This window comes from Leguminivora glycinivorella, chromosome 2, assembly GCF_023078275.1.
Source record: "Leguminivora glycinivorella isolate SPB_JAAS2020 chromosome 2, LegGlyc_1.1, whole genome shotgun sequence".
Classification (NCBI taxonomy): Eukaryota; Metazoa; Arthropoda; class Insecta; order Lepidoptera; family Tortricidae; genus Leguminivora; species Leguminivora glycinivorella.
The window spans coordinates 27401312-27413042 of NC_062972.1; the positions used below are offsets into that span (position 1 = coordinate 27401312).

At 36.5% G+C, this 11731-nt stretch overlaps 3 protein-coding genes across 4 annotated transcripts; 2 read left to right on the forward strand and 1 right to left on the reverse strand.

Annotated features, from left to right (window-relative positions):
- The first annotated feature begins 349 nt into the window (after nt 1-349).
- On the forward strand, nt 350-1601 carry LOC125241953 (GATA zinc finger domain-containing protein 1). The gene is made up of 3 exons (XM_048150673.1): nt 350-866; nt 1106-1292; nt 1407-1601. The coding sequence occupies exons 1-3, from the start codon at nt 459-461 to the stop codon at nt 1571-1573; spliced, it is 762 nt and encodes a 253-aa protein (XP_048006630.1). The 5' UTR covers nt 350-458; the 3' UTR covers nt 1574-1601.
- A 554-nt stretch (nt 1602-2155) lies between these two features.
- Nucleotides 2156-3096, forward strand: LOC125241963 (U6 snRNA-associated Sm-like protein LSm6). The gene is made up of 2 exons (XM_048150684.1): nt 2156-2366; nt 2892-3096. The coding sequence occupies exons 1-2, from the start codon at nt 2276-2278 to the stop codon at nt 3038-3040; spliced, it is 240 nt and encodes a 79-aa protein (XP_048006641.1). The 5' UTR covers nt 2156-2275; the 3' UTR covers nt 3041-3096.
- Nucleotides 3097-3468: 372 nt separating this feature from the next.
- LOC125241971 lies at nt 3469-10292 on the reverse strand. 2 transcript variants are annotated; one of them, XM_048150697.1, is made up of 4 exons: nt 10142-10292; nt 9481-9563; nt 8507-8638; nt 3469-3696 (listed from the first exon to the last, which is right to left on the reverse strand). In XM_048150697.1, the coding sequence occupies exons 1-3, from the start codon at nt 10169-10171 to the stop codon at nt 8521-8523; spliced, it is 231 nt and encodes a 76-aa protein (XP_048006654.1). In that variant the 5' UTR covers nt 10172-10292; the 3' UTR covers nt 3469-3696; nt 8507-8520. The 2 variants fall into 2 exon arrangements, with proteins under 2 accessions (XP_048006654.1, XP_048006650.1); XM_048150693.1 differs by lacking the exon at nt 3469-3696 and having other exon boundaries at nt 8328-8638.
- Between the last annotated feature and the right edge of the window lie 1439 nt (nt 10293-11731).

Below are 11731 nucleotides of genomic sequence, written 5' to 3' on the forward strand. Positions count from 1 at the left end.
TAAATAATTCATCAGTAACGACATCTATACGTAATGTTGCGAATGTGTAGACTACTTATTTCCTCAAAAGATGTCGCTATAAATTTAGTTTTGCTACTCGGCAACAGGGGGCAGTATTAGACGCGCAGCTAATCTGACAGTTAAAACATGATTCGTTTCACGGTAGAATAAAATCAACTTAGAAAATTGAACATATTTATGACGTACTTTAATTTACTCAATTAAAATTTTTACTTTATATTTTAAAAAACTGATTTTAAATCTCTTTACTTGCAGTTTCAGGTTTAATGTAAAATGGATGCGTTAAGTTTATTTAAACATGACACATGACATCGGAATCAAGCTGCGTGGATCGGAAAACTACTGTTGTGGCGTCTTGTTTCGCTTACCGTATCGCACTATGATTAAATATTATTTATCCATCCTATAAGCAATTTATTAGAGTAAACTTAACAAAAATGCCGAAACCAACTTGTGTTCAGTGCGGCGCAAATGATTCTCTTCTCTGGCGGAGTGCCGAAAACGGTCAAATCTGCAATGAATGTCACCTCTCGAACACTGCTACAAAAGAAGGAAGCCCACCTTTTACATTCAAAACTGAAGTGGAAGTTAAACGCGAGGATAATAACGAACCAGAAACTAAAAATGAAAAGACTGAGGGTGAGACTACACCCGCAAAAGCGACTGGGAAAGGCACTAGGAAGAGTACCAGAGCGACTCGTTATAAGCCGAAGACTCCCGCGTCAGTGGCTCCTAAAACCGCGGCGCCTCGCGGAAGGGGCCGCAGAAGCATCTTTAAGAGACAGCCTTTAAAGGCGCCTACAGCCACAGCGACTGTTGTGACCAGTGATTCAGTATTTTATAAGGTAATGTCAAATGTGGTTATAGACTGTTTTTATTCTTAGTTGCTTTTAGTTAGAGTTTACATAACCTTGGATGTGAGTTATCACATGAAATATGCCAGAAAAGCACTACTTAATCTATACTGGAGATTGATAACTGAACAAAATTGTAATTAAATATTTAGAATATTACATTTATGAATATGACATTATTTGCACTACATACATTAATATATTATACATTCGTCTCTAATTCTTGACAGGGTAACTACATGCAAGTAGGTGATATAGTCTCAATGATTGACATTGATGGAGACACCTACTACGCCCAGATCAGAGGCTTCATGACTGACCAGTACTGTGAGAAGAGTGCTGTTGTCACATGGCTGTTACCGACTAAGGCTAGTCCTCCTCCGGAGAGTGGGTTTGACCCTGCTACTTATATTATTGGTGAGACTTTGATTTATTGCATAAAGATTTTTTTTTTAATTTTGTGGAATGTATCAAAAAAAAAAGTTTGAAAACAAAACAGCAATATTTTAATCAATACTTTATCTTTTTTAGGTCCCGAAGAAGAACTGGCCAGAAAGCTAGATGTAATGGAATTTGTGATGCATGCTCCCTCAGACTACTACAAGGCTAGTAACAGCCCGTATCCGCTCACCGACAATGAGGTCAACAACTACTCTGGATACATTTGGACATCGCTCGAGTCTAGAGAGAGGACTTAGATTAGAATTAAATTTTTTTTCATACAAATGTTTGTTTTATTACATCCTAGCTATTGATTTTGTTGTACGCGGCACGTGGCATACACTCCAAGAAAACGGTGAACAGAAATGGTAGTGTTAGTAGTTACACACCCATAGCGGCTTTAGCCCAAAATGTGTCCATCCGAACAGGCTTTATAAACGTTGGGGTCCACTAGGCCAGTAGCTGAATGGAGTCGAATTTGCCTCCCATACATTAACTGTGAACGGTGAATTCGATTCGACGTGTCGCTAATCGACGCAGTTTCATATTAGTGTATTAAATACAGAGGTCGATGAGATTCGACGCAGCGAACCTAAAAACAATAAGCCTGTATAGGTTCTGGCTTGCTATTTAAAGGTGTTAAAATACGACCGCGACCTTGGATTTTTTCTTTACATTTTTAAACTTCACTGATTTTTCTACTGAAAAAGTGGGTGTACCAGAGTACACTGTAAAACAAGAAGAAGAGATGAGACAATTTTGATGGTGTATAAATGAACAAAACGCAAATCACCCAACTGTCAATTTTATTTGATCTGTCACTGTCAGTAACTCAGTACTGTGAAGTACTGTCATTGTGTACTCCATAGAAACATTCGCGGCATCATACTGCAGAATTGTATAAAAATCGAAAGATCAAACAATACAGCGCTAATATAAATTAATTATATCAATTCAATATGAGTCGCAAAGAAGCACTATCGTCCTTCATTCAACAAATTCACGGGCGACCCGTGGTTGTTAAACTGAACAGTGGCGTCGATTACCGAGGTGAGACATTGTTATTCATTTATTCTTAATAATATCGTAATTTATAATAAGATTAATAAACACTTACGGTCCATCAACATTATCATTATAAAGTAATGTTTTTATTTAAAATTTTAATACACTTTGTACAGTTTGAAAACCGGTCATTCGTAACAACGTTTAACATTCAGAAAATCTTCATACTCGTGTTAATAACCGTTATAAACCGATTTATAATATAAAATTGATATTATACCAACAAATTTAGCGCCAATTACTGATCTAAACAAAGTGATCGGAATAATATGATTACACATATTTTAGGTTATGTTTGTTTATTGGATTACTATTTTTTATCGATTTTCACCGTTATTTCGGATCATAGCATACATAGTTATTATTCAATAGTTATTAGAATAGGAAAATAGTTCAGCAAACTATACTACTGTCAATAACCATATTTTAGAATGACCGCCATTTATTTCCGGTAAATGTTTTGGGTAAAAGTAACACAGTAGAATTTAATTAGTGTTTTTATAATTTCAGGTGTCCTAGCCTGCCTAGATGGCTACATGAACATAGCCCTAGAACAAACGGAAGAGTATGTCAACGGTCAGCTAAAGAACAAGTATGGTGATGCCTTCATCCGCGGTAACAATGTTCTGTATATCAGCACTCAGAAACGAAGGATATAGTCGTAGTTTGTTTAAATTAGGGCATAAGGACACAATAAAATATTTCTTATAAAATATTTTTTATTAATTTTATTGTGGCTTTCCTTTACAAAAGGATATTTATGCTTCAAATACAATAATAATATTTTCATTTGAAATTCCAATAAAAAATTGTCTTTATTGAAGATGTAGCATAAGGACCATTTGGGCATGGAATGCCACAATGAGTAAATTAGTCTAGAGTAAGTATCTACAATCAGTCTTCTGTAACCTAATCCATACTAATATTATAAATGGGAAAGTGTGTGTGTCTGTTTGTTTGTCCGTCTTTCACGGCAAAACGGAGCGACGAATTACCGTGATTTTTTTAAGTGGAGATAGTTGAAGGGATGGAGAGTGACATAGACTTCTTTTTGTCTCTTTCTAACGCGAGCGAAGCCGCGGGCGAAAGCTAGTAACTATGTAAAATTAAAATGTAGCCTGACTTTCAAGTCCCTATTGTTTCAAATATGAAACAATGCTATGTCTAAAATATTTTTTTCCATTGATTCTGAAGTAATATTACTGTAGGGGTTTAAATATAAATAATAAAAAACATTGATTCTATTATTTTGCCCAGTTTAATAGTCTACATCATTTCTTCCATAAGTGTAGTAGAATTTTACGTCATCATATACCTGAAACAACAAAAAAATGGATAAACTCTTCATCATATAATAATACTTAGTAATGAAAGGTATTCAAGCCAGCATCATCACCACCAGTGTTTAAAGGTGTATCATTCATGACACCCTGTTAGGGCACACAATATTTACTACTATATCTAACAGAACTAATGAATATTAAAAATAAAACTCATTTTGTTTTACATACAGAAAAATATACAAACAGTGCTGGTGGCCCAGTGGAAAGAGTGCAACTTTCAATCCAGAGGTCGCGGGATCGAACCCGACTAATTCGTGAGGAAACAGGGCTAATTCCAGTGAGGCCTAGTTACTCTTTGGGTTGGAAGGTCAGATGGCAGTCGCTTTCGTATAACTAGTGCCTATGCCAAATATTGGGATTAGTTGTCAAAGCGGACCCCAGGCTCCCAAGAGCCGCGGCGAATGCCGTGATAACGCAAGGAAGATGATGATGACAGAAAAATATTGAAGCAAGCATTTTACAGAGTATGTTTGCAATAAAAAATCCAAACAATGCAACAATTAAACAATAGAGATTTTTCCCATGAATGGATTTATTATAGGCTTAGAGATATATAAGGGGCCCTGGTAATTCTAAAAAAATTTGGAATAAAAAAATCTCAATAGTTTACAGTTGTGATGCAATACCACGGTGCCGATTTTTCAATTTCAGCACTTTTATAAAGGTTCGTATGGTATGTGCTATGCGCCATGAATCACTTACTCTCATTTACTTACCCCATGACCCCCGCTATTAGGGCCTCTACCATTCCCCAAATCCGCTATAAGCTTCTCACCGGGTGGTTGGTGTGGGTACACACCAAATTCTTCACATACTCATCCCTATCTCTCCTCCCCGCATTAGGATCAAAACTCGCATCCACCCTGTAGTTCAAAATCCTACGGTCAAACAGAGGCGCCCAAAAGCTTGAGAACTGACTCTCACACACAACCAGGGCTCCCAAAATAATCAAAAATCTTATCATTTTGTGACTGATCCCCATCGATGTTAGATTACGAGTGAGATATTCCGCAAGTCAGTAAATAGACTTATCTAAACGTTAACATATGCCAAGGCTACTGATGTGTGCGTACAGTCCGCTTAGTTTATTCTGAACGATTTTTTAAGTCCATATTGTATTCTGTGGACCTTAACTCTTCGTTCTTAATAGGTTGATTATACATGTAGTAGTATTTGCATAAAGGCAATCTAGTTTTTGTTTCCTGAATTTTTAATGCGACAAGTTTAATTTTGCTAGATTTTAGCAATGATAGTGTTTTAACCAGATTGGCAATTTTGGTAATTTCTTGTCTATTTTGCGTAAAGGGCTTTGCACTCTGCATAACATTAAGTACTTAAATACTACACTGGTGGTAAACGAAGGTACAAAAGACGAAATCTATGGCCGTGAGGCGTCAAGCAGCGCAAGATGGACTGTCTTTATTATTTAAGTAGATGTGGTCTATTAGGCATCTATTTAAAATGTCTGAGCGAGTTATATGCATCTACTCGTATCTTCGAAGTCAAAATTATTTCGGATGCATAATATCGTATATTAGAGAAAGAGTTACTTTTTCTCGTTCTCACTTGCGCGAAAAAAATCGAAGATCGCAGTGTTGCGGTCTTCTGTTAACTATTAATATGTGGTAAATTTGTTTAGAGTATTCATGGATTGATGAAAATTACTGGCACGTTGCTCGTATGAAAAATACAGGCACTTCAAATTACAATTACATGCTGGAGACGGGCGAACTTTTTACTATAGATGACAGATGTAGTGCGAAAAGGGTTTCCTTCGTTTTTTTCCGGAAACGTTCGTATTTGTCATGCTAGTTTAGTCAATATTAGTACATTACATCTTGTACTGAGACTCACTGAAATAGCATGACACGTTCGTACGTTTCCGTAACTATACGAAAGCAAATCTGTTCGCACTACATCTGTAATCGCCTGTAAAGGGATAAGTAGATAGATAAGATAGATAGATAAATCATTTATTTGGCAAACTGCAAACACACACAATATACAGATTAAAGGAGACACACAAATTAATCGCAACATAATAAAAAGAGACAGCAATAAAATGAATAAAAGACAGAAAAAAAAACAAACAAACAATAGTAAAAAAATAAAAGTACAGAATACAACTGTGTGCGTTGCAGCAGGACAAAAGGGTCCAGTAACGTAAAGAAGGCCACAAAATATCTGTCGTGTGCCTAACGAACTGTACCAATAATTTCAATTTATGTGAAGGTCGGTCTAAAATGGATTACCTACCTATAGGACCTAACCACAAGCTAAAAACTCCATAAGTTGGAATTCCATTGTTTTAGGTCTAACAATACAGCCAGGGGCACTTAGGCATGTCATGTTGTGTTAAAAGACTAAAACTCACATATATTATGTGCTCCTAATGACACTCACTTTAAACAATAAGTACGAAGCATAAAAACTTTTCTATTACCGCCTACCTATACCGCCTAAGACCGCCTGTTGTCTGCCTCTATTTATAATCATTTGTTTTGTCTCCACTGTATCTTTTGCTGAGGTGTGCCAATAAAGAGTATTCTATCTATCTAACTAACTTACTTCTTATGTATTATTTACTTAGTACTTTTATCTAAAGTCTAGATTAGCAATATCTTGTAAATAAATTTATTATCATCGTCATCAGGTAGGTATTATGTAGGTGTACAATTTGTACAAACTGGGCACTGGGTACAAAGAGGTGTCTATTCTATATACTGGAGAGTAGAGAAACATTTGAGTTATTTTTGGTTCAGCAGAGGGAAAGGGGGAGGTCATGAGGTGGTGTTGACCACGTGTGACCCCCCTCCGCACCTCTGAGTGCGATACTAGACCCGCCCTTGACTCCAGCCTGCGGCTGTCGCGAATTATAACACTCGTTATCAATATCCCTTCAACCTCCCTTGTTGCACAATGTACCTACTCTAATAACCTGAGTGCCTGAGTAGTGAGTACAAGCATATAGTATATATGCAGCGTTGACTCAGGACAGTTGTATGGGCTACCATTGACATGCACGCCGCACGCCCCGCCCCGCTGCACGCTGAATATGAGCGCACACTCACGGCACAGCCACGACATTGGTCTAAGCGCGACAGCGGTGAGCGGCAGCCATACGTGCGAATGAAAAGTCCCATCGCTGTGTCTCGCTCCAATGTATGGCCGCCGCTCACCGCTGTCGCGCTTAGACCAATGTCGTGGCCGGACCGTTAGGCCTTATACTGAGTCATACACCACGTACCAAAAACCAAAATAAAGCATTTGTATTGTGCCAACTGTACCTTAGCACCTTTATTGAGTCCAAGATAACACGTAGATCCATACGACAGCAGGTTACGGTCAAGGAGTGCTAACAATGAAGTAATAAACACACCATGTTTCCTTATATCCTTATATTTATAGTTTATAGACATTTATATATGTTTACGTGATCATTCATTAAGTAGGTACCAACAAGAGATTTACTGGTAGATAGATTTATTAATAATACTTATACCTATTATTTATATGACGTAGGTATTAATTACGTGCATGTTGTGAAGAACTTGATAATAAGGCCGAAAGTCCACTATCATATATGTTTTCCCCTCACTAGCTCGGAAACACGTGTTTTGTCCTTTAATACCAGCGGGTAAAAACGCATTTTATCCACTAGTGAGTAAAGTAATTTGACCTTGAATAAAGTCAAATTAATTACTTTAAAATTGATAAATTAAGTAGGTGAATCTAGTAATAATGATGATTTACCACCTGTGGAACTACTGGAAGCAGTGATAAACGCATTTTTTGCGTTGTAGTTTCCTCGCTATAGTGAGGGGAAAAGTTTTGTGTTATACTCGGGTTCAAATGTATTTTACTTCTCGTGTGTTAAAAAACTCACAAGTTCAGGATTCTATTCTCGAACCACTCGCTTCGCTCGTGGTTCAACTATAGAATCCTTTCACTTGCTCGTTTTTCAATTCCACACTCGGCGGTAAAATGCAACTTTGCCCAAAACTTTAACAAATAACTATTATCATAGGCAACATGCCGTCCTTTTTCTTCGCGTTGGAGAAATAGGGAGTCATACAGAACTATGATAGTGTACTATCGGCCGTAAAGACGGAACCATAAGACGTAAAAAATATCCATCCACAAAATTGTAACGGTTCAATGCCTTTAGTGTCCGTCCGCGCTAAGTTTGCACTGACTTTGCAGTCGCAAACATCGCTGTAGGTTATACCACAACCTAAAATGTATGCGAGTATTGTGGTTGGCGTGAAAACTTAGTGTGGTATTAGGCCGGCAACAGACAGTCTTAAAATTCATAATCTGAAAAAATCATAACCTCATGAAATCAGATCGAGTGCACAGTGCACGCATTTCCATACTATTTCCCAACTGTCCACACAGTCTTAGGCACGCCACAGACAGTCTTAAAAATTCATAATCTTAGAAAAGATTTGTATGCAAACTGACACTGTCAGTTTGAACTGACAGGTTGCATACAAATCCAAATTCAGATTATGAATTTTAAGACTGTCTGTTGCCGGCCTTATTTTTTAAGATTATGATTTTTTCAGATTGATCTGACAGATTACGAATAATCTGAATTTTAAGAATGTGTGGCGGGCACTCGATCTGATTTCATAAGATTATGATTTTTTAAGATTATGAAATTTAAGACTGTCTGTTGCCGGCCTTAGTGTTTAGGTTTTTGTTTGACATCATAGATATACATAAAAAAGTATAATCTCCTTTGAAATCTGAAGCAAAATACTTTAATTAACTATTTACAAAGATTTTTGGTGTCAATGGATCCCTTCCAAAGGCGAATAGGACTTGTACTGGTACAGCTCAGGGCCTCCGTAGCCGTATAGGAGCTTTCCTCGCCCGTTTTCGTCGTAGTACGGATACCGGTATTTTGGCCTGCAACAAAATATCCAGGGGTTAGAAAGAGCCTAAGTACTACGAACGTAAGTTTTGTCTCTGTCGCAACATAAATTAAATATAACAAGATCATACTCATACCATCCCATACATTAAAATGCGACCGCCTAAGACCGCGCTTACACTCCACCACATATAGATGGCGCCACAAAAAAAATGTCTTGTAGCTTTCGATTATACTTGTAGATGGCGTTAAGTGTCACTTTTGACATAGATTTACGGCTCTGAATTGACACTTAATGCCAAACTACAAATAATCGGTGGCAACAAGGCATTTTCTGTGGCGCCATCTATGTGTGGTGGAGTGTAAGCGCGTTCGTAGGCGGTCGCATTTTAATGTATGGGATGGTATGATCTTGTTATATTTAATTTATGGTCGCACTGAAATACGTAGAGCACAGATTAGTAATATGTAGCTTGACGTAGAGTCAGATACAAAAGTTTCCCGTCCATCCTTGTTTTTTTTTCAGTGTCAAATTATTTGTTAGGTTCCGTATTACAAAGGTACAAAATACAAAAGGGGTTCCTTATGGCGCAACGTTGTCAGTCTGTCTGTCACATTATTTACTAAATATCTCGAGACCTACTTAAGGTATCGATTGAAATTCGGAATAGCTAATAGTCATTTGTTCCAGCTAGGCGCCACTAAAACAGGAACGGAGGAAACAAATTTGCAAGAGTCATGTAAGTATAAAAAAATACTAACTATTTTGTTTAAATGTTATGTCAGAAACATGACGCGAATACTTCGCAGTGGACTGTCTATGCATATGCAGTCTATGCTATGATATAGGAGTCCTAGAACTAATTGCATACCTTACCTCTCAAAATACTGGAAATTCGGTGCCCTTGGCTGAGGAACTGTTGAATCTGCCGAGATGAGCAGACTGAGGACTAAGACGAGCTACAAAAATAAGATAATATCAAAATTGCAGTTGGAAATAGTGTACTTAACACAGCAAAAGGGAGTGTACAAGTTTCTAATGGGTTGGCAACGCGCACGTAACATTCCTTGAGTTACAGGCGTCCATAGGTTACGGTGACCGCTTTCCATCAGGTGGACCGGAGATATGCTTGTTCGCCACCGACGTAGTATTAAAAAAAATAGTCGATTGTACTGCCATCTTCTGTCGAGTAGCAGAACTAGTCATTTTGAGTATAAAACATAGATGGCACTTTCAATAAATGCACCGAAAAGAGAAAGTTTATGATAAGATAATCAAGAACAGTTTCAACACTGTTGTTATTATGATTTTAGGACACAACACACTTTAATTACATATATATAGTTAATAGTGTCTTGTGGTTGTAGGTTTTGTATAAAAGCATAATTACTAAAATCACTGACTACATTTGTGAGAGATTAGAAATCTATCAGTAACCTTCAAGGATCCACTCTGACCCAAAAAATAACTTCATAACACACTTATGCCGATTGCATAATGAATACTAATAAAATAAAAGATTCGGTTAAAAACTTACCGTAAACAATACAATCCTTAGGCACTCCATAACTTTTTAATTTTACACTCGCGCCAAAAAGTTTTTTTTTTCGAAAATTATTGCGTCCACGGAACTACACATACAGCCGCGTACGTGCGTTCCTCTGCGTAGCGGTTACAAAACTGAGGAGAGGTGGAAAGGCGATTCTAGAATTTTAATGATGGTACAGTCACCTACTTAGTAAACCTGTCACGATAGTTTGAATGGGTAATCTAGTATTACGACATGAATGTGACATGAAAAATTGTTAGTAAAATAAAATAAAAACAAATCAAACAAAAAAATAATGAATATGTATTTATTTTCTTTTTAAAGCAGGACTAACTTCTGTTTAATTTAATCAAACTTTGTTTCTTCGAAATTATTATTAAATTTACTATAGGATTATTAAGAAATAATGTAAAAACCTAAATCAACTAATGTTGCACATAGACAATCTTATGAATGCTCGTTCGTGGCCAAAATTGGAACTAAATATAGCTCCGTACTAACTGTACTAGAACTATCGACAGCAGCGCCATTCGGAAGCGCAAAGTAAACCTTGTAGATCACCGAATAAAGTGAAAGTATGCGGTACCGTAATGTTTGTTGTTCTGCTCTCACACATGAAATATTGTCGGTTCTCTCTGTCGCTCTTAATTGTAAGGTTTGTACTGCACCGTGCACCGCAGCGTTAAGTAATTATGATATTATAACTTATAATGTTATTTGTTTTCCAAGGTTTTACTATAGGCCTGTACATGTAATACAACATAAACAAATATAAATATTGGTAAGTTCAGAAAAGAGGGAATTTGTAACTACTGCCGATTTAAAACACTCGCTTCGGTCGTGTTTAAATTGATCGCCACCCGTTTCGAATTATCTCTTTTCTGCACGTGTGTAATGTACTAAAATGATATTCTTTTTAAAACCCGAAGCAAAAACGACGGCGTTTTATAAGTTTGACGTGTCTGTCTGTCTGTTTGTGCGTGTCTGTGGCATCGTAGCTCCCGAACTGTTGAACCGATTCAGATTTAGTTTTTTTTGTTTGAACGCTGAATTAGCCGGGAGTGTTCTTAGCCATGAATATTAAAAACGATCCAATATGGCGGGGTTTTTTTCTAAATTGTATTTTTATGGTTAGGTTATTTATGTTTTGATGATGTTGTATATAGGTACTACTGTGAAATAATTAACAAATATTCATACTAATGAATATTTCTCCATTTTAGGACGTCAAAAGTAAAAAAAAAAACTTTCGGTATAATTTTTATTTATTTATCACATTTTGGAAATCTAACAAATATGTAAAATCTATTGCTATCGTTACAATTTTACACTGAGGTGTATCTAAAATACTACATAAAAAACTACACTACTATGGTAGTACATAACTGACTAGATTATTCTTATTTACAACAAAATATACATCTACATACACGATTTAAGAGAATTATTCTATATAAAACAAATGTAACAAACAAGTATCGGAGAAACTAAGCTAATATTGCAAATGTATGTGATATATTATTAAATAATTAAACTGTTTAGTACTTACAATTAATTAACTATATTGATAAAAATGCA